This window comes from Neodiprion virginianus, chromosome 2 (genome assembly GCF_021901495.1).
Source record: "Neodiprion virginianus isolate iyNeoVirg1 chromosome 2, iyNeoVirg1.1, whole genome shotgun sequence".
Taxonomy (NCBI): domain Eukaryota; kingdom Metazoa; phylum Arthropoda; class Insecta; order Hymenoptera; family Diprionidae; genus Neodiprion; species Neodiprion virginianus.
The window spans coordinates 7,102,266-7,126,180 of NC_060878.1; the positions used below are offsets into that span (position 1 = coordinate 7,102,266).

General features: G+C 34.8%; 2 protein-coding genes across 7 annotated transcripts in view; one reads left to right on the forward strand and one right to left on the reverse strand.

Annotated features, from left to right (window-relative positions):
- The window catches only part of LOC124297710 (uncharacterized), a 47,362-nt gene extending 35,796 nt beyond the window's left edge, over positions 1–11,566 (reverse strand). For 2 of the 4 annotated variants that reach the window (XM_046749010.1, XM_046749009.1), the window contains exons 1-2: positions 11,283–11,564; positions 4,159–4,260 (exon numbers count right to left, since the gene is read on the reverse strand). In XM_046749010.1, the coding sequence (XP_046604966.1) occupies positions 4,159–4,249 (91 nt within the window). In that variant the 5' untranslated portion in view covers positions 4,250–4,260; positions 11,283–11,564. Of the gene's footprint in view, positions 1–4,158; positions 4,261–11,282 lie in introns of all 4 variants that reach the window. The other 2 variants (XM_046749011.1, XM_046749013.1) reach the window with 2 other exon arrangements.
- The window catches only part of LOC124297698 (DNA ligase 3), a 78,054-nt gene that overhangs the window by 24,531 nt on the left and 29,608 nt on the right, over positions 1–23,915 (forward strand). For all 3 annotated transcript variants that reach the window (XR_006906661.1, XM_046748982.1, XM_046748981.1), the window contains exons 2-3: positions 6,703–7,060; positions 8,252–8,569. Coding sequence is in view for 2 of the 3 variants with exons in the window: in XM_046748982.1 (XP_046604938.1) it covers positions 6,742–7,060; positions 8,252–8,569 (637 nt within the window). In the remaining variant the exon portion in view is untranslated. The remainder of the gene's footprint in view (positions 1–6,702; positions 7,061–8,251; positions 8,570–23,915) is intronic.

A 23,915-nucleotide genomic window follows, 5' to 3' on the forward strand; every position in this document is an offset into this window, starting at 1 on the left:
CACCCACCACCTGTGGAGCGGAGGTGTAACCAACCCTCTCTCTCTCTCCCTCTCTCTCCATCTTCTCCCTCCCGCCATACGCGAGGCTCCGACCATCGCACCTTTTAAGAAATGTCTTTTCGATTATATTCGTCAGGCTCGTTAGTTCGAGTGCGGTCTGTCAGAGTGTTAACAAATCGGTAGTTGTTTGTTTGTTCTTTATTTTTTACCCTCACTTATTATACCGTTTTATTCCTACATGCCTGTCTCTCTATTTCTATTTTTAGTTCTATTTTTTTTCTTTCTTTCTTTTTCTTCTGGTGCTTTTGTTTTCCGTTTCACCGGATCTCAATTTTACTTTCACTTTACTTTTTTAAGCTTACTTTAACTAATTTCTTTCTAATTCTCGTTAACTCACTCCTTACACTGCGTAGGTTTGCCCTGGTCTGACCCGCTGTACATAGATTTAAGCTTTTTTCTCCCTCCCTCTCTCTCTCTCTCTCTCTCTTTGGTTTGTTCTATTTTTATTTTATTTTATTTTAAGTTACCGTACTTCCTATGTTACTCTTCTCACCCTTTATACCCGTGGGTACCTTACTCTAGTATAGTAATAAACTGACGTATCTATTTATCTATCCATCTCATTGGCGAATCGAAATCTTTCAACGACGACGTTACTAGCCGAGTCTTTGGGCCACCGGTAATATTAACGGTGATTTAAATTTTTAACAAACGAATCAATCGTACGGTGACGAAAAATTAGAAGAAAAAAAAAAAAGACGACAGTTTGAACGTTTATTTGTAATCTTATACGCAGGTTTTAGTCGAATTTTTAATGTATTCAGAAAATTCGAGATTCCTTGAATAGTTATATAACATCGATTCAATTACACACTGAGGAAAATTTCATTTCTTACGGCAACTAGAAGATTCCGTGTATACAGGAATCGTTAAAAAAAACTGTTGGAATATTGTTGGAATTAGGAAAAAAAGGAATTAGAACTATGTTTTTTGATTGTGGTAAAAAATGAAAATAGTCAAAGACACGTATGATCGTATTTTCAGATATCCAATTTTCGTCGACCACGTTAGGTCCATTGTTTTGAATTTACGGAATCTGATTTCAGATTCGTAATCAGCGATCCCGAAAACTCTCGCATCGAGTTTTCTGACCGAATTTGATCGAATTTCAAATTTCCGTCCGGCATATCGGATCTGCCATCTTCAAATTTTGAAATCCGACATCAGATTCGCCGTGAGATTCGTAATTCGTTACAAAAGTTGATTGAGAACGATAACGTTTGAATCAAAGGGTTGAACGACGAACAGAAAAACATATACCTACATGTAGAAAAAATTATTGCACAGTCCAAATGGTAATTATCATACGAATTTGAAGGCGAGGGGGGGGGGGGGGGGGGGGGGGCGGGAGGTCTCGGAGGTATAACAATCGCCTTATCTAGCTCGTTTGTATCCGCGATCGAGAATTACTATCGAGATAATGCTATTTGCGGACTAGAGGAGTTGATTGCGAATAGATGTACCCGTTAAGTTCCGACCTCCTGCGGTAAAGCCTAGCTAAATAACGGGCTTAAGTTTGTATCAACAATTGAACACCCGGCTTTCCTCATCAGCCATATGACATTCCCCGTGGAAATGTCAGCTTTATAACAAAACTTATATATATATATTCTGCAATTCGAATCGAATCTCACCGCGGCTTAATCGACGTCCATTATTTTTTATTTATTTATTTTTTTTTTTTTTTATTTTGCTCTCTTTTTTTTCACTTCGTCCCCGTTTTCGCGAAAACTCCCTGCACCTTTATCTAATTTACGTAGGTATAGGTGTACGTGCACCCACCTTTAATTTAACACTTGCGCACACACGCTTTGATCAACGTATCTCGCGCTATTTCCTTTAGAATCAACACGAAATAATAGCCAGTCAGGACAAAGTGGGATCTCGATGATCTGTTTACGCGGGCTTAATTGTAAAAGAATATTTTCACTTGTAACAACGTGGTGCGGAGAAACAAAGGTAAATGTTTTAAGGACGTGTTTTTTTTTTTTTTTCTTTTTTTACTTTGCGTAGAAAAACGTGAAGTTGAAATCGATAATCTTAACCGTTGCATTGATTTTTTTTTTCAACAAAACTAACGCTGTTCTTTTATTTTGTTTCAATGTTGTACAGATTGATGAAAATTTAAGAGTTGGAAACACGTGTAATATATTTTTGGATACATTTGTCGAAGTAAAGAATTTTGGAATAATTCTAATGTTTACCGTTTGATTAACTATTATTTCAGTAAATTAATCATTATAAAATGATTTTAAGAGATCGTTTCTTGCATTTCAGCTAGCTTGTGTCTTGAAATCAGTTGGCTACAATTATTGATAAATAAATGATAATATTACTGTTATTTTCATTAATTAACACAAGTAAAGGAGCAATTTTTGACGTAGTTAAAATAATGAAGTAATTTATTTATATAATATTATTGATAATTTATCGCAATAAGAAGAAAAAAAACTTACATCGGCGTCGAAATTATTCCCTAAAAGTGCAATTTTTCTCTTTGAACCTAACGAAATAACACTGTAAAAAAAATTTAATCGAATTATTTCGCTGTAAAAAATTTTTAGTTTTGGTGGTTTTCGATATCAAATCACCGCACGTCGAATCTTGTCAGATTTTTAAAAACCTTGTTTTCGGAATTAGTTGTTCAATTTTGTAAAAATTTCATTTGTGGTTAAAAATGAATCTGAAAAAAAAAAAACTCGGAGACGTTTTTGGGTCAGTCATTATGCCAAAAAATTTGCCAAGAAATTTGACGTTACGTATGATAAGGAAAGTATTTTCAGCTACCTATATTTGTAATTGTAGGAAAATTTTGGTCGTTTTAAAAAAACAAAAAAAAAAGAAGCTTTTTTTCCCAGCGTATCGAGCGATCGGGGATTATAACCGTTATTTCCGGGTAAATATAATTGGCCTGGGTTACGTCTAGCTATTTTGTCCATCCGTTCTCCTTATCAAAATATAAAGCTCGCGCATCGCACGCAAAACCGCGTCGAATGGCTCGAGGCTTCCGCAGATATTAGGAACGAGCAAGTAGTAAAGCCGCGTGTTGGTCCGACGAGCTTACAACACGTTTACGTACGTAAGTTTAACCGCCGTTGTGCTCTTATTGTTACAGGCCGCGTTTCGACTACCCGTAGATAAATCGGCTAATTAATGGATAAAACTCGGATCAATTTGTTACCTTAAGGTTGGCGTTTGTAAGGCCGAAAACGATCGGTTTCGTTTAACCCTTTGAGTCACGAGTCATTGGGCTGATTGAGGGGGCAAATTTTGCAACAAGATGGTATTATGCGATTTTCGGGGTCGCTGATTGGATTCGCCATCCTGAGGTTTTGAAATTTATCGAATTTTATTGAAAAGTTCTCTAAATTTACATAAAACATTGTACAAAATAGGTGGTTTAACCGATGGTTTAATTTCTGTGTACAAGTATATTTCCGAATGATTTAGTGACTTTTTGTAAAATTCTCAGTCAAAGACAAAAGCTCTAATTACCATCGTTGATTGTTGAAAACATTAGTTAAACTTTGCGGACAGCCATGAAAGATTCAAATTCCACCGTTACGATATAACATAAATAATATCGCCATTTCCGCATTTTTGTATAGTTACGATATTTGTACACAACACGATATCAAACAAGTTACAATTTGTTTATAAATTAAACAAACAAGAGCTCTATTAGTCGAACTTTCCAGTTTGCACACTCGCTACAATAATTTCCAAAAAAATATAGAAAGTTTCCCGGAGAATTCGAAAATACTTTAAGCTTCGTTTTAGGTTCGCGATTTCGTGATTGCATATAATTACATATAATTATTTCTTGATACGCGTCTACGGTTCGAGTATCTTTATTTATGTTTATGATGTAATAAATAATACGGAACACGTGTCTTCTGGAGATATTTGTCATCGACATTGTACATTATAATTGATCGTATTTTCTCACTACCTTTTCTTATTTCCTTCCTTCTTTCTTTCTTTCTTCCTTTCTTTCCTGGCGAGCGTGTTTTTAAATATGTAAAACATGGCGGGAGAAAAAAAAAAAAAACTCTTTCATCGGGTAATTAATTGCTGAAAATGAAACTTCTTCCTTACCGTAGTTTCGTTTTTCCGCGACTCGAGCTAACCGGGTGTCATTTACTTCTGGAATCCTTGCGGCTTTCGTTGAGGCGACTGTCCGCATCATCTTTTCAACTTCTGAAAGCATGTAATTACGATGCGAATAAATCATACAAACATTTGCTTGAAACCACGCGTTTTTGCACAGTAGTTGCGTTTAATCGTATACATCACGGTATACTTTAAATACTCCCACTCGTTGTCGGGAAAATCTTTTTTAATTTACCCAAAATGTGAACAACGCCCGAGATGCTGTTACGGAATAATGATGCAAAAATAAGTACATCGATTAATCAAGAAATAATCATTTCTCGTTTCGTCTTTCTTCTCTCTCTCTCTTTGTTTCTTTCTTTCTTTCTTTCTTTCTTTCCTCCTTTGCTGCTGTCTCTTCATTTCTCACGATTTGAAAACCTACGCGAAATAAATTATACGCGTTGTTTTCTTTTTGCTTTTTTGTCTCGTCAAAGCGATTTTCGTATCGCAGAGTGGAAAAAAGGATGAAATAAAAAAAAAAAAAAAAATCACACACGTATTTGCGATAATGTTCAGGCAATCGTAGTTAATTTCGTTCTCTTGATATTGATTTATGCAGTGTTAAAAAAATAATAATAACAAATGAGATTTGGACAATAAAAAAAAAAAAAAGACAAAAAAAAAAAGAAAAAAAAAACAACACCGAGCTCGTCGAATGCTCTTTTGCGAAATTTTCGCCGGACAATAAAACGCGTTGACGTTAATTAACGCAACGTTTTAAGCAATCGTTTAATTGCGCGCCGATTATAAGCCGATCGCTAATATCTACATGCGCACGATGTTTAATATAATGTAAGTGTAAATACATGTCGCGTAAAGTAATAAGTGGATGGGGGGGGGGGGGGGGGGGGGGGGGGGGGGCGATGAGCGCACGTCTATAATTAGCCGCACCAATTATGTGTGTAATTAATGTATGTATAATCTTTGTTTTTCAATTAACGCGATCGTCCAATCGCGGCGATGCCGAACTGAGGTCAAAGCTTTGATTGGTCGTCGAATCGCACGTACGATAAAATGTCGAGTAGGCGATAATGTTGTTCTTATCTGGTTGAGAAAATGTTTTTTTTTTCAATCCTCATTGCGACAAAATGGTGAATTCTTGACTGTGAGAACGATTGTTTTATTGATTTTTTATTCGATCGTAGACGATGAAAGTAACGAAAGTTCGTATTTTACGTTGTATTTTGTAAAAAATTTACGAAAATTTATTTATCATCGATCGAACTCGACGAAATTTTTGGTAGCGTTAATTTATAGACTCGATGGAGGAATAAAGAATGGAAAAATGTGTGAAGCGGGGTGTTTATGAGTATGAATGAAGTGAACGCGGTTTCTTAAATTGTCGGCTCAAAAATTACGACGGTCGATAAATCTGAAAGGGTGGGAACGGAGTGTATAATTATAACAGCTGTCTATACGTGACCTCGCATTTATACACGATTTATATATAAAAAAACAAAAAAGAAAGTAATTCGAAAGGATACTTTTTCCATTTTGTCTTCTTTCTCATTTACGTTGAATTTACAGCACCCCGCTTTTTAAGCGAAACAATAATCACGAATTTTTACATTGTTTATATGTATGATAAAATATTTCGGTACAAATTCAGAGTAAAGGATTGATCTTATACTTATTTGTGTTTCTTAAATATGCCGTAATGATTCTTTACAATAATCGTGACACGTCGTTATTTTTTTTTTTTTTTTCTCACTGTAAGGGTTTGAACATATTATTGAAATTACAAAAAATATTTCATGGAAGTATCTGACACCAAGTGTGATTATAATACAAGCTGTAACACGTTAAATATTTTAAGATTTTCTGGTTATTAGTTACAAAATTATCATATTTATTCTGTATCCAGAAGTATATTTTTCGGTTCGTAATGATTATAACAAAAAAATAAATAAATAAATACATAGTAATAAATAAATAAACAACTAGTCACAGGAACTAGCATTTTTGCCCCATTATTTCTTTTTCATCTGCGTTTTTACGCCGAAATAAAAACATGCGATCTAGTACAAAGATATATGCCAAATCGGAATTTGTTATATATACGTTGTTGCGAGATTTATATAGAAATTGTCCGCTAAACTTCCTTTGTACGCACAATAAATTGTATATGCCGGAGAAATACGCAACGCGGAGTTTAAACGTGGAAAGTTTCCAGCGTTTCTTTCTATTTTTTGCCCCCCCCCCCCCCCCCCCCCCCCCCCCGTCTCGAAGAAATGAAAAAACGACGCGGTCGCAACGACAAAGAATTATTTTCACCAGATTGAAGCTAGTAACGTTGACGTAACGAAATAATCGATATTAGAACGATTGTTTTGAAAATTTCGAACAACTTTAATTTCCAAAATCGGAACACAGTTTGCTTTTTAAAGATCATAGATTATTTCTAATTGGGACGACGCTGCGGTTGCGACGAAAAAAAATGAATCTTTACACTGACGCTGCAAACTTGATTCCTTTTCATTTTTGCAGGTGCGAAAAAACGAAAGAGGGTTTTACGTTGCAATCGCGATGTCGGACGGCGACGAATCGCCGGAGGAAAAACCGTTTGCGGTCGAACGTGCGAAAACCGGACGAGCTAAATGCAAGAAGTGCAAATGTCCGATCGAGCAGGGTGTCGTCAGGGTCGCGAAATTGATGTCGAACCCGTTCGGCGATGGGAAAATGAAGGCGTGGCATCACTTGACCTGCATCTTTGAAGTTTTCGCCAAGCAGAGGGCGAGCACTAAACGCATCGACGATCTCGACGACGACGTGGCTGGATGGCAGGAACTCGACGACGAGGGGAAGGAACTCGTCCAGGGAAAACTCGAGGAATTCAACGATTCGGGTAAGACGGACGATCGATTTTATGTTATAAACATTATTTATTTATTTATTTATTTTTTTTTCGATTTATTGCTGTTTTTCACACGGAATTGTTAATCTGTCCGAATACACTTGTAGTAACGTGATGAAAAATTGTTTTCACGAAATGATTATAAATATCGGAATATTTGAACCTTGTTATATATGTTTGGTAACGAAATTACACAGACTGTACATACATGTATATGTATATGTAGAAAATTACACTGTAACAATTTCCGTCAGGTCGAAAACCGAGTTTCTGCATGAATAAGTTGAACCCTTGTGCAGGTGAATGAATATCCTAGGTTCACTTTGCCCTGTGGAAATGCCTTATCGAAAATTAAATGTTCGATTAATATTCACGCACGGAATACACGATATACCGCAATACGTATCTGTATATATGGGGCATTCTACGCGAAACCGACCTACGTTTGACGATCGCCATCGGTGATTTTTTTTTTTTTTCTTCTATTTTCAAGCGTGGCGAAGAGTGGAACCAAAAAAAAATTTTGATCTTTCGAATCACGGGTTTGATTTTTACTGATAGAAAAAATACGAAAACACTATTTTCGAATCGACAGACTCGATAGATTGGTTTCAAATTTTTCTCACGGGATTCTCTTTGTTGAAAAAATGAAAATTCTTAGACCAAGATGGAGAGTGAGAAAAATCGTATTTAATGTAAATTCGAACGACGCAAGTTTCATATTTAATTCTTCGCGCGGTTGTACGTAAGATTTTTGGTTTTACGTTTTTTCTTTCTTTCTTTTTTTTTTTTCTACCCTCGCGTTCTGTCCAATTTTGTCGACAAGAAGAAAAATCCCGCAAAAAAGTTACGAGGCGTACGGTGGAAAAAATTATAAACGATGAATCGTGAAGTAAATACAGTTTCGAATTTATCGATGACAACAAAGGTGCGGTGATGAAAAGGAGAAAAAGATTTTGAAAAAGAAAAGGAAAAAAAAAACAAAAAAACAAAATAACGTCGAACTTTCAATAGAAATATGACAATAGTAAATATGCGTCGCTCAACGATTCTCATTGCATTAAATTGACTGAAAATTATGGAATTAATATCGAATAATTGTAATTTTTATATTTTTGTATAAACACACCGCAATTATTAAATTTTCAACGTACGATTCATATTTATAATTCTTATTTTCAGCCCCTGTCAAGAACGCGAATAAGAAAATATCACCAGGGAAGAAAAATACTGAGAAAAGAGATTCTTCGGCGAAAAATGATTCGCGCAACGATAATTCGTCCAAGAATGGAAAAACATCCGTCGGTGGATCGAAATCCAGCGTTGAGCCGATTCCGGCGACGTCGAAAGCCTCGCCGAAGAAGGAAACGCCCGTTGGAAAATGCAGGGATGATGCTTTCAGGGAATTTAGAAGACTCTGCGCATCCGTGGCGAACGCCAATGCGTACACGAGTAAAACGGCCATAGTCAGACAGATGCTGACCAAGGGCTGCGAGGGCGGTGAGTTTAAATTCAGAGATAACAAATTTTTTTTTTTTTTCTCTCTCTTCTTTACCGGAATCCCACGAATCGTACAGTTTTTAAATCACAAAGAGCATACTTCATCCCGTTGAAGAATTTCTTTTCGGTAAACAGTAGGTGGAATTACCGAGGTAAAATCTAACGTGAAGTGGGAATTTTGACGCGAAATTATAAAACTGGTTTAGTAAAAGAAAAGTAAAATTCATTATGTTACTCTTTTGGTTATCTGTTCGAAAACTGTTGCATCAGTGTTGGAAAAAAGATGTAACGCGAATTTGGATTTTTTCTCATCTCATTTTGAATGGTCCTTGATGGTTCTAACGTTGATATCCCGATCGGTCGTTTCGGGGTTAAAATATGATTCGAAACATTTTTCACACTCCTCGTAGATTTTCTTAATACCTCCTTTTATGCCATATTTTCAAAATCGTTGACGTTTTTATTTTCTCGTAAGATTATATATTTTCTACGATATTACCGAAACAGATTTTAATTCGACATTGAAGTTGATTGTTTCGATTATAATCATCCGGAATATCGGTGATAAATATTGTAAAATTAAATATAAAAACATACACGGATTACACGACAAAGAAAAAGTGTTTAATCGAATTTTCATACGAAGAAAATATATTCCATTGTCTTCTAAGTGAATTAATTATCATTGACCGTGAAGAGAAGTCGAAAGAATTTAATGCATTTTCAACAATCTTCGAGCGTTATTTGAAACGAAAAATTCATATCCAAGCTTTTCACCGTAATTCCAGTATTTTGCATTATATTTTCCTTTTTTTGTATTCACAAAAAGATACAAGCAGCTTACGAACTCGTCGATTCGACGAATGTTCTTAATTTTCGACTATTCTTGGCCAACCAACCTTCTTAAAAATTTATTCACACCTGCAGGCGGTGCGAGAGAGCAGAAAAAAAAGAAAAAGAGATAACGTCTCGAGGCGTCAGAGGTCGGAATATATTTGTTGTTATTTAACGTAATAAAGCGAGAGGCTGAATATAATACAACGCGTGTCGAATACAAAATGTCGTTTTTGCTTTTTCGGATGAGAACGATAAAATAAAAAAAAAAAAGAACAAAGAAGGAAGACCGTCGAGTATATAATATACGTGGTATAATTTTTTCCGCAAGTCGTACGGGCGAAAATCAGCTATGGAAATAAACCAGCGATGGAAAAGTGTATGCAGTATAAGCTTTTCATTATCGTTTTATGTATTTATAATTTATCAATTAACCCAACGTTGAATAATAATATTATATACACATGTTCGTACATGCGCGATTCTATCGTTGTAGTAAAAACAACCGTACTGAAATACGCGTAATCGCCTCTACAATAGTAAATATAACGATATAGCCGCGGAATTATTGGATACAAGGAAACAATAAATCAAACGTAATAATATTCGTATCATTGATGGAATATTTTATTATTTATTTTTTTTTTTTATTTTTTCACCCCACCCTTTCTTTTTTTACTTGTTTTCGTTCTTTTTCTTTAACGCGTCGCAATCTTCGACAAAAGCCACTCGAACTTTCCTATCGATAACTAATTGTACGTACGATATGTGTAATACATCCATTTATGTAATTAAATTAAATTGATTTTTTTTCTTTCATTGTTATTATTATTGTTATTATTATTATTGTAATATTCCGCGTCTTTGAACGCATTCGATTCAGACGTTTCCGGGACGTGTAGTTGATGAGTTTCTGATTTAAAAGGAGTATAATTTTTGAACGAATTAATGTTTGTTAAGAAATACGCGACGGTATACGTAGATTTGTATTTATTTATTTGTTTATTTTTTTGTTCAAGATTACACGCGAAATAAAATGTACCGTACGATTTATGAATCGTGCTAATCGAGTAAGGAGAAAGGAGGGAAAGGAGAAAAGAAATAAATTAACGATCGAACGAATAAACGAACGAACGAATGAATGAACGAACGAACGAATACTTAATGATTAAAGTAATCATTCATTCCATCGGCGCGTCGCACAACGGATTTCGATATAACACGAAACTCGAGGTCTTCGAAGTTGTTTGTTGATTGAAAATCGTTATATTAAAACAATGAAATTGCCAAAATGGGATTGGAAAAAAAGCGCAAATCAAATTCAAAGACACGAATCAAGGTGAAAAGAGTGTTGGATATGTTGAAATACGAAAGAATTTTGATAAATCTACGAGAAAGAATAAGACAAAACTATTCCAGATTCTAAATTTTTATGCATTTCTACGCATCGTATTATATACGATATAAATGTTAAATGTATTTGCAGGAGCGAAATTAACCATACGATTGATATAAATTACACCACCACACAATTTAGAATGATGCAATCCTTATCAATATTACGGTAAAGGAGTTTTTTTTTTTTTTTTTTTTTTTTTTATACCAATATTTTCGTTGACGACGAAACGAATGAAGAAAAGAAAAAAAATAAATAAATAGATAAATAAAAAATATTACTTCATCAAGTAAATTCAACCTTTCGTTGCGCAAGTTTTTCGACTTTACTCTACGGACTGATGTAATAATTATGAGAAATCTAACGACACGAGTGAAAAGATTATCCTCTCTCTCTTTTTCAGTCCATGGTTTTACGGCGCGAGATAATATTATACACATTTTTAACAAGAGGTGAAAGTAAGATTTTTAACATTGTACTCACGTTCGGAGGAAATCGTTCGCTGCAGGTTCTTATAATTCAAAAGGTTCGAATTACGTCTCCGACGGGATCGGTGTTTGTGTATGTAATACGTCTTTGTACAAAGTCAACGGGATAGATAAATTGTCACAAGCTTTTTACACGTCGGTTTGATTGACGATCAATATATAAAACTGATATTATTCTTTTTACAGTCTGTTTTACACGTATATTCGACTTTTTATTTACTCGTCTCTCCTCGTTGTTGTCTTTATTATTTTTTACTTCTTCGTTTTTTGTTTTTTTGTTTTTTTTTTTTTATTATCTTCTCTCCCCTGTATCGTTTCTTACCCCTTCTTTCGAATAATATCAACTTCTTCGATTAATGTTTCTCCTAAACGCGCGCCATCAATTTAATACAAACTTAAACGGTTCAAATTTCAAGGCATCCTCACCTCGCCACTTTCTGCGATTTATATATGTATATATATATGTATTATACAACTAATACCGGATTGTGTTTTTTTTTCTCTCGTACACTTGTTACTTGTTATCGTTATTATTATTATTATCGATGATCCGACGAAGATAAAACAAGGAGAGAGTGGGGGAAAAAAAAAAAAAATAAACAACGATAAATTCCCCAACACTGAGAACGAGAGTCGAATAGAATTAAACTTTTTTTTATTTCTTTGTTCGTCGTTGTTGTTGTTTTTTTTTTTTTTTTTTTATCTTTCTTTTGCCAATTATCATTTATCAAACGAACGCATATCTCGCAACGTGCGAAGTGTTTTCTCTCTCTCTCTCTCTCTCTCTTTTCCCGTAACGCCGAGTCTGCGAGAATGTGACGGATCGAGCTCTTCCAGAGTTTATTAACTTGATTCACTGTTTTCCGACTGTTGGTTCATCGTTGAGGCCGGCGTGTCTTATAAGCCGTGTATCCCCCACCGTCTTCGTTAACACAGATCAGCCAAAGGCGAGCCCCCTTCATGGGCAGCCAGCGTGGCACCCGATCCCCTCTCGTGCCGGTCCAGCTTGCAGCTTGCAGCTTGCAGCTCGTGCCTCGTTGTTCTTCTTTATTCTTCTTCGTTTCTTCGTTTATCCGTTTATCCGAGGTCAATTTTTACGACGGCAAACTTACCGCAATTATAACAAGCTCGGAAAGCGCCTAATTCCGAGTCGCGTATTACGGCGAAAATCGAAGCAAAGAAACGAAGCTTTTTCGGTAAGCCGACGACTCAAATTTCCGATAATTAAACTTGCGATGGAGAAAAATTCCGATGAACAAAGTTTCGATGGTGTAAAATTTCGACAGTCGAAGCATGCTCGGACAGCGTAGTTTAATCGACGTGTTTGGTGTACGAAAATTAGAAAAAAACTGAAAATCGGAATTACCAGGCTTTCCAAAGGTGAAAATATCGATGATCCAGAAACGAAAAAATAAAAAGAAACATCAAGGCGGTGAAATTTCACCGAGACAGAAATTCGCGGAGTTGAAAATTTTCGATTGTACGGTATTACGATGTTTGGGATTTAAAAATTCTCACACTTTCACGCTTTCGGAACTTTGTGCGTCGGGTTTCGGACCATTCGAAACTTTGATGTCTCGTCAAAGTTCGCCTTTTTTTATCGCAAGCTTCACCGTCAAATAATTGAGAATATGACGCGTTCGGAACTTTTCAAATTCGGAATTTCAATCTCGCCCCAACCTCGATATCGATTAATTTGCGACTCTGCTAATTGCGATTTGCCGAAAATCTCGCCAACATTCCTAAAACTTTGCGACATTTTTTCGCAAGTTTTTTTTTCATATAACGCGTCCGATACATGCGCGTGTATAATTTGCGAGTTTTTGCTCGCGGTCCGAAAAGCCGGACAAAATCTTTTTCTCTTTTCTTCATCCTTTAATTCTTGATGAAAGAATCTTAAAATTGTTACGGTTAATCATGAATTTTTCCAAAGATCTCGTTCGCATTTCGAGAAATAATTGAAGTTTATTATATAACGTTATATGTTAGACCTGTTCAAATTATAAATTATCTGAATACACAAACGTGCACAGTTTATAGTTCTGAATGCGCCCAAGTAATCCAATTGCTTTTATTGAAAAATGTATTCTCTTACAATATGGTGCGATTTTATTTTAAACCGAGTGATAAAATTTTTTCTCTGTCTTCATCCCGTACGGAATTCAACCGACGCAATGACGCCATTTTAGCATAATCTTGCGCAAGTTTTGCGCGGCAACGCGCTAAATCAGATCTGTTTAATCGAAAATAAAACTAATGTCGAAAAAAGGAAACGCAAGACCGGGGGGGGGGGGGGGGGAGGAAGCAATGAATTTCATAAAGTGGGCGGAGACTTGACATCGTGTTATAAAAATTTGACGAATTAGCTATATCTACACACACACACACACACACACACATATATATATACTACGAATTTTAATTATCACAATCATCGATGTTCATGCACATTAAAATTTGATTTTTGCTTGCACAAGCATTTCGCTTTAAATATTCAAGCGTTGATTATTATTATTATTATTATTATTATTATTATTTCAAATGTCGCATATTTGGTATACATAATAATCTTTCGTGTCATATTAAACACACAACCTGTAATATAAACGCGTAAATCTGCCACGATGTAAAAACATTTTACGACTCTTCGGAGAATCGGAACCGAAATACGTATGTATGTTATATATATATAATGCGTGTGTGTGCGTATGTGCACCCCCACACATACGCTCCCAAACACACACACATACACGAAAATGATCGCATCGCGTTTAATCGCGTATAATTTGATCTCTCATTAATAAATTATCGCGCAGGCGTCGAAATAATTCCCCATATATTACAGATTAAAATCCCAGCAATCTTATCTCATCGTTGTATTTAATCCAAATTGAATATTGCAATGAATTTATGTGTCGCTACGGACTTTTCGTACATATCCTTGCGTGATATAATGCACGCAATTTGAAAATCATCGATCTTGAGAAAATCTTGAAATAATTATCAACTATCCAATTTTTCTTTGTTTTCTACTTTTATCTGGAGCATATTTTTATTCACGACGAATAGATGAGGAAAAATCTTTCATTCGCCTCTGACGCTATTTTTTATTTAACAACTCTGCATGCTTGTATATTTATTTTATTTTCCTCCATTTTTTTTTTTTTCACACACGCTCAGGCACGTGAAAAAGTTGGTCCGTCTCTCGGTTCAATCAGCGCGTCGAAGCAACGGACGAGATATTTAAATTATATTTCGTGCGGCAACGTCGAAGACCTATTTTAAATGATGACACATATGTCTCATTAACCGCGCACACATATTTTATTATTGAGCCGTTAAAAAATTATTTGTTTTTTTTTTTTTTTCTTTTTTTCCTCGTTCTTTTTCCTTAAAATTCCACAAACGTTATAATACATGAGCACGTTTTTTGCTCAGCGATTTTAAACGCCGCTCTGTTCAAAGGCCTGCCCGCCGAACCTACGACGCAATAGAAATTCACGTGTAAAAACCTAAAACGGGGGAAAAAAAAAAGCAATTTCAATCGGGAGAAAATTTTCAACGATATTGTGCGTATAAGGAAAAACGACTTATTCTCACATATTATCATATTTATAAAAAATTTCCTGCAACTTGCATACTGAGAATAACTGCGATAAATTAAAGAACGAAATATTTTTTCACTATGGGGATAATTTTTTTTTTTTTTTTTTTTTTTACCGTACCGGGTAAAGAGTATTGTATCACTTTACACATTACAGAAACTAATCACGTTAATGTGTTTATGTTTATAGTTTTGAATATAGGTTTAAATTAAATAAATTAGGTTTAAAATATATACATATATTATAACTAATCGCTGGCGCTAATCGCGTAATTAACGAGATTCAAATATTAATTACGTAAATTCATTCATTCTTATAAACTTGCGGTGTATAATATGTCATATTATCATATTTCGCGATGAAGTCATCGCCGAATTTGCAAATGTCACCTTCGAGCCCCTCCGTTTTTTTTTTTTTATTTTTGTTTTTTGCTATCATATCTTCTTCGGGGGACCAAATATTTAACATTAAGTTTATTTTATCAACTTTCGGGGATATTAGATTGAATCTCTGTCCTTCTAATCGGTCGTATTTTTTTTTAAATCTTGCACGTAAAAAATTCAACCATGTTTATAAATTTATTATCAAAGAGTGTTTGTAATAAAAGAAAAAAAATTATACGTAATTTAGTTAATAATTTTAAAAACCTTTTTACACTACCGTTGAAATATTTTGATGCCTATTTTTTTTTTTTTTTTTTTTGTCACCTTACATTTCAAACGAATTCATTAACATCGGCACAAATTTTCTTGCATTGAGCTGATAACGTTTTTGCTGTACAAAATTTCTAAGAAACGAAAACACTTTTTACTTTGAATGTATTATTGCATTTACTATGCAACGTATATATAAGGTATTGTTATAAAAACGTATAAATTTATTTCATTACAGTTTACTCGACTAATTTTCATATCAATTTTACATTTTTACGCGATACACAAACTCTTTTTTAAATTTTGATTATGCCTGATAGTTTTGTTAATTAATTTTTCTTCTTCTTCTTCTTCTTCTTCTTCTTCTTCTTCTTCTTCTTCTTCTTCTTCTTCTTCTTCTTCTTCTTCTTCTTCTTCTTCTTCTTCTTCTTAATGAAACTAGAGTTTATTAACCTCCCTGATATTATAGTAAACATTGAAATCGCGATGCCTAGAAGAATGAATTGAGTCTGTATATCGACGGGTAGCCGCGAATCTGTCGTTAAAGAGATGATAAAAAAAAAAGAAACAGTTATAATTTCTCGCGATTAAATTTACAGTATAAAAAAATTAAATCGACAATTTCATCATAATTTTTTTATCACGTATGACGACATCGTACGATAATTAAATCCATTGAGAGAAAGATAATCGTTGCATTTGAGAGGAAAAAGTTTCAGTTTTTCCTCATTCTTAAACTAACTCTTCCCACATCAGGCGGAAAAGTTTTGAAGAAACATATTTTTTCCGTAAACGTACGCGTGGCAGAGGGAAAAAAAAATGACAGAGGTAAATTAATACGAGACCGATTCATTCGCAAAATCCGTCGTAGGATTTGAATGTTTCGGAATGATTTGGTAAAAGTGAGAGAAAAAAAAAAAAAAATATGACAAAATTGCGAAAAATAGGTCATAGTTTTACAACCACCTACGTAAATATACGAAGGTGTGTAATATTTACTCGATGTTTATAAATATATGTTTGAAAAGAGAGCGTTCAGCTTAGACGGGCAGGCGTTAATAAACCCGGCGACGCCGACGGGAATAATATTTCATTCGACAATATAAAACCGGCCTTTTGGAAAAATAAACGTTCGAATCGTCGTTACATTCATGCTCGTATAATTTAACATTCCGATCGTCGCTTCGGCCGCCCTGTCTCGGAAAAGTTCTGCAGACACCCCCTAAATATTTACACGCTCGATTAAATTTTATATACCGCGTGAGAACGAACGATATCGCGCATCCTCTTCTCGCTGCAGCTGCGCGGCAATTTTTGATCAAGAAGATGTGAAAATAAACAAAAAAAAAAAAAACAGAGAAAATCAAGGGAAAAAAGAAACCTCACGAATAACGTACGGCTGGTGCGGTAAATCGGTCAAGGAAAAATTACCGTCTTGAGATTAAATCGAAGTAACGATAAGTAAAGAATAAGCATGCTCGACGAGGGGAAAACTTTCGCAAAATATTTCCCGCAACGTTTCTTCGATCGTTTTATCATCGTCGAGTATTGTCTGAAATATTTTCTTTAAATCTCGTTACGAATTGTTGAAAATTTCTTGTGAAAAAGATAAATAAACAAATAAACAAATAAATAAATAAATAAATAAAGAAATAAAAAAAATTGGAAGAAAAATTAAAAATGATTTCACCCGTCTAATTTCTACATTTTTTATTTTTACCTGAAAAATTCGCACTAACGTAGGTGTATTTATTAAAAATGTATCCTGTCGAAAATAATCGTTTGAGGTGAAAAAAAAGTTGTGTGTAATGTAATTTCAAAGAGAGAAACATAGAGATAGAGAGAGAGAGAGAGAGAGAGAGAGAGAGAGAGATATAGAAATAAATAGAAGAAAAAAAAAAAAAAGAAAAACAAACTATACGATATGAGAATAAATAATTGAAAACGAAATCGCACCAAGTATCGCATCGCCAGCGGATCTGCATCCCTCTCTCCTCTCCTCTCCTCTCCTCTCCTCTCCTCTCCTCTCCTCTCCTCTCCTCTCCTCTCCTCTCCTCTCCTCTCCTCTCCTCTCCTCTCCTCCTCGCTCCTCTTCGCTCGTCCTTTTTACGCGCGACGCACACAAATGTAACAACAACGCTCTTGTATATTTTATCTGCTTTCGAACGATGGCCCGTCCGTAGCCTGCGGTGGTTGCAATATGCGCAGTTTCGAGCTAATGAAATATGCGAAATCTCGTTCCGATAAGCGTACAGACAGCCTGGTACCGGAGAGATCGTCGTGTCGTCTCCTCTTTCCGTCTTCAATTCACGCCCCGAGAATCGCAGGCCAGTCTCAAAGTCTCGCGGCCATGCATGTATGCACAACCCGCGCACCGTATTTGTCATTTTACACAGAGTCTCTCGCATCGAACGTTTTCACCTAACGGGCGGAAGATGCGGAGACGATTTTTGTTTTTTTTTATTTATTTATTTATTTTTTTTCAACATTTTTTGTCAAGGAAGAAAAAGAGAGAAAAAAAGAAAACGAACGCCGAAAGAGAAACGCGTGTTTCTTCTCTTTTTTTTCTTGCAGTTTTGATTTGATTTGAATTTTTTTTTTTTTTTTCTTTGGTTTTTTATGTTCGAAAAATTTACAAAACCGAAGAGGAAACGTCGGAGATCGAGAGACGGATCGACCCTTCTTTGTACGTGTGATCTATTAATTCGAAACTACGAGGCTGCAGTTCGTTCTATCCTATCTCTGCATGTACGAGACGAGCGTTTATATTTAATTCATCACTTCGCGCAGTGTCATTGACTCGTTCGGTTACAACTGTGACAAAAGATTACACGCCGTTACGACTGTATGCGAGTATAATGTGAAAATATGTGCGTGTCATAATATTGATATAATACGTATGATATTGAAGGCGAGGAGGAACGAAAGCCTCGGCTGTTTCTTCCGTGTGGTGAAAAAATTAAGGATGGGCTTTTTTAATTTATCGTTGTCGTTTTTGTTCGGACAAATTAAGTCGGGAATACCTTGATCGATATTTATTCGAAATTTGATCAGTTTCTTGTTGAATTAACCCGAAACCGTTGCCCAAATTTCACCCGAATCGTTCAATCCGTTTTCGAGTTGTCGCCGAACGGAAATATTCTCTGATGCTTGCTAATCTCGCGGCTTGTACGATTTTTTCCCATAATACGAATCATTTGTCGGTTGCGAAGAAACCACAAACAAGTATTACAAATATATATATATATATATATATATTAATTATATAATATTATATATTATACATATAATTATATAATATTATAATAAATTATTACGCGAAATAAAAACACCCTTTATGTTTTTTTTTTTTTTTTTCTTGTACATTTCATTCCTCCTATGTCTACTATAATATCGGTGTCTACCTATACATATATTGCACAACTATTATTATACACATTATAAACGCTGCGCATATAATGAACTTCTGGGGTCACGGACTGTTTTCACAATTCGTACAACATTTACAAACTAGTTTCTATAATCGAGCAACCGACACACTCGAACGTTGCGAACAACGGCGGGTGAATGGATGGTTGGGGGAGGGGGGGGGGTCGCGGATCTAATCGCACGTCTGAAATACCATTATTCGTGTCTACTCTCCGCTTTATTATTGCGCCTTGGTAAAGTTCAAAAGTTTCGCAAGAAAAAAATCTACGAATTTAAGTGTAATACTTTGGATTTATAGGCGGAAAATTATTTTCTCGAAAATTTCCGTATATGTATAATCGGTCTATTCTTTGGATCGAAGTGGGGTAAAATATAAACACCGGTGAATTAAATGCTTTGCAATTTTTTTTTTTTTTTTTTTGAAAAAAAAAAACAACAATATTAATAATAATAACAATATTAATAATAATAATAATAAGTAACATCATCTGTTATTTTAGGTGTATATAGATAATTATCGTCAATAGTTGGCAATCGATGAAGTGAAATTTATTTAACTATATAAATTCAGACAATGATTTTACGCCCGATTCAAAAATTCTCTCGGACGGCACACGGCGATTATACAGATTTTGAAAATTTCACGACAGAAGAAATATCAAAGATGCGTGATATCGTATGTTTCAATAATCACAAAAAAAAAATGTCTAACCGATCTGAAAAATGATTCGATCGACATGTAAACCGGAAATTCGTAACGTTGTTGAAAGAAAATGTACGGTACAATTTCGATTACTTCTTGATTCGAATAATATTTGAAGATGAAGATTTTTTTGCGACATCAGGCTGTAGGAAAAAAAGTTTATAAGAAAAAAGTAAAGAAAGAAAAAAAAAAAAAATCGATCTCATTTAATTCAACAAATCTCGTCTTTCGGTTTAAATTGAGGATACGTCGAAAGTTCTTTTAATCTCATACGCGTCGGACGAATTACACGTGTCCTTGTTTTGTCACATGTGCGACGATCTGCATCGTGCTACATAAATGTACACACATGATATATAATCTGTGCGTATTCGTGTAACATGTCGTGGAAGAAATTTGTGGGGAGGGGTGGTCAGATTTTAACTGGAGCGTATAGTCGTAAAAGTGGTTGGGTTTTTTTTTTTTTTTTTTTTTGTTTTTTGTTTTTCTTGTCCCACTGGTATATAATTGAATACGACGATGTAGTTTTTGCGCGGGATCGTATGGTTTATACACATTTATACACAGCCTATAATCGTGACGCAATTCACGCGTATGAAAAAGCACGAGCTAAGAACGAAACCGTTTGCCAATCGGGAGTTTCCGCTAATGATAGTAATGAAAAATAATCCATTATTCTCTACCGATTAATCGAATATAATCGATTATTTTTCTTGAAAATTGGTCTTTGTTTTTTTATTTCCATGAACGACGCAGTACGATATCAATTTGTCTGATTAAAATATCAATTATTATCATTTTCTTACTTACTCGGTTCATATTTGATACAATTGGTGAAAGATGAATGAATATTTTCTACATGAAATCGAAAAATACTTTTGAATGAAACTATAAATTATCGTAAAACTTTTCCGCTATATAGACTATATACTGAAATTTATGTAATTTTGGTTTCGAATGCACCGTTTCAAAAAAAAAAATACGAAACAATCGATTAATCAATTCATTTTAACCGATTCAATCGAGTCGTGTTGGATTATTTTTTTGGACTCGATGAATCGACGCGTCGATTATTTTTCGCTCAGTGTGTCGTCGATAGTTTCTGCATTACTCGTAAAATTGGTTAATCTACGAGATTGAATAATGTCCTGAGTTTTCTGCTTATCGCAAAAGTAGGCTAAATACGGCTTGGGTATTGATTTTGAGTTTCAGCGATATTGAATTATCGCAATAGGTGAAAAAAAAAGTGAACGAATGACGATAATTTAAAAATAATCGTAGTAAAAAATTCTCTGGTCGAAACAAAAAATTGTATTTTCATTTTTCACCTGTAACTATGTTTCGTCGGTTATGGTAGAAAAATATATCCAGATAATAATTGTGTAATTGTCTAATTGCTTGAAACCTTGCCGAGCTTCGTAATTTGGAAATTGTCATCTGTAGCGTACGAAAAAAAAAGGCAACATTCATCGACGGTTCTGTTTTCCTCTTGGGGTACGAAATAACTAGGTGTAAATTAACAAGAATATTGAGAAAAAAAGGAGAGAGAGAGAGAGAGAGAGAGAGAGGGAATTTCTCTAAAATAAGTGGAATGCGAGACGGGCGACAGGTAATCGGGCGAGCATTATTATTGCCGTCTCCTCCCGAAAGTTTGAGAGGCTGTAATTACTGCGACATGATTTGAAGGGAGGCGTCGAATTCGTTTTCTAAATGCCACTTAAAATCAACAAATCAACCAGAAATACATCAGACAAAGCTTTTGCCAGTTTGTAATTGTCCGCTTCGTATGAAATATTCACGCCTTCGTCTCTTCAGGCTTGACAATTTTCATTTGTTCGTTTTAAAAAATATATCTCGACCGTAAATAAGTCATTAAACGATTCCACAAAAAAGTTCAGCCCACCTTAGTCGTGGCAAATTCGATTCAACGGTGACGTTTCGCTGTTAGATTATAGATTGGCATGAATTTCACACGAATCAATGTCTAATTTGCACTTTGTATTTTTTTTTTCAATTACTGAAATTTTCCTAGATTTTTTTTTCAAATTTTGTTGCTTCGTTACGTTGAGAAGCTAACAATAATCGATGCATCGATTAATCCAGTCCAAAAAAATAGTCGAAGACGATTCGATTGAATCGGTTAAAATTAATCGATTAATCGATTTTTTCGTATTTTTTGAAGCTGTGCATCAGAAAACAAAATTTCGTAAATTTCAGTCTGTAGTCTATATAACGGAAAAGTTTTTTGATAATTTATAGTTTCATTCAAGAGTATTTATCGATTTCAGGTGAAAGTATTCATTCGTCTTTCACTAATTGTTTCAAATCGGTACTTGGTAAGTAAAACAACGATCACCATTGATACTTGAATCACATAAATTGATATTGTACTGCGTCGTTAGTGGGAATGAAAACCAAAAACCGATTGTGAGGAAAAATAATTGATTGTACTTTATTAATCGCGTTAAAAAAAATCGATCATCTTTAATCATTCACAGCAAAAGCTTCGAATCGATTGGAAAAAAATTTTAGAACATCGTCCCGGTTGTAATTTAAATCGAAATCAATCGTCTCGTTCGGTTTTTGGTTTTCAACCCTTGCCTGAACCGACTTTACTCTCGATATTATTCTACGGCCTCAAGATTCGTTTCAAACACACAACAGTTACATAATTTTACATTTCGGTGTTTCTCGTATAATTCCAGCACCTTCTCTCATAGCCCGATGTTATATAGCCATGTACACATTATCTTGAACCATATAAATTGAAGTATAATGAGACTATATAATAAACATTGTCAATAAAACATACGGAGATAGATAAAGTGCCGAGTCGATAATTATATTATATATGCAGAGCATATCCGTAGCGCGCATGTTGGTTAAATCAGCAGATTACATGACGTACGCTGAAATTATTATAAACATTTTTTTCTCTCTCTCTCTCTCTCTCTCTCTTCTTACACGCAAAGGCGTGTACATATGTAAATCTTGAATGACAGGGAATGATCGATCGCTTTGCTGACCGTATTTGTTATTATTAAAGGCCGCACATTTATAAAAACGATGCAGATTCTTCCGATTCTTTGATACGCCTGCATTAAACACTCTTGCTTCGTAAGAATTGTTAATGACGTTTTCAAAGAGGTGTGGCCCTGGCTCGAGATAAAGCGACGCCTTACGCAATTTTTAAATACTATTTTTTAACCGCTTATTATATCGTGTCGTTTTCACTTTTACGGCTTTTAAGTTCGGTGAACGCCATTTTTCGAAGCGGTTCGAACCTCGGTTCTATTGTTATTACTATTTCGAGTAAGGTAGAGATTCTTAGCACTAGCCGCGGATTCGAATTACCTGAGTTAAGTGATCGGAATAAACTATTTATTCAATTATTAAAATGCTAACTATCGTTGGAAATGGTCAATTCAACTGAAATGTAAGGGGACGATGTAGGAAAAATTTCGAATATCCGAGCCAGCGTTTCTCGAAACCGAAAAAGTGACTGACAGAAAGATTCTGCGTGCATTTCTCGAAAAAAAAAAAAATATATATATATGTATATGTATATGTGTGTATATATGCATAATATTCGTGGAGAATGGAATTTGGAATCTTGGATAAGAGTTCGCGGCGTCTATTATGATCAATCGGAAACACAGAACGAACGTCGTCGTAAACGCGTGAAATACGCGTTACGTGTGCAGAATTCTCTATTTTTTTCTTCTTCCCTTTTTTTATTCCTCTTTATTTTCGTTCTACTTTACACGTTATGTACGGATAGGTGTTATACATACAATATTTTACGAGCGTCTGGTTTGTCTCCTGTTTTTTGGTCCGTCGAATGTCGCGTAGATTGGGTGTACAAGTTATTAGTACAAACAGAGCGAAGAAGAAGAAGAAGAAAGAAAAGAAAAGAAAAGAAAAGAAAAGAAAAGAAAAGAAAAGAAAAGAAAAGAAAAGAAAAGAAAAATAAATGGATGAGTCGAAACGAAACATGACAGATGATTTAAGAAAACTAACGAAAAAAAGTCTTAACCGTGAAAACAGAGACTTGATTAGCAAAAGTTTCGAGTTTTTCCCTTTTTCTTTCATCCATCTCCTGTAAATTCAACAATATCTCTACTTTTTCGAGGTATATCTTCGAGTGTATTGTTAATTCTTCAATCGATATACGTAACAAACATTACTCAATACTCAGGAGGATATAAATTATTCATTGTTAAACAACCGCAATAAAT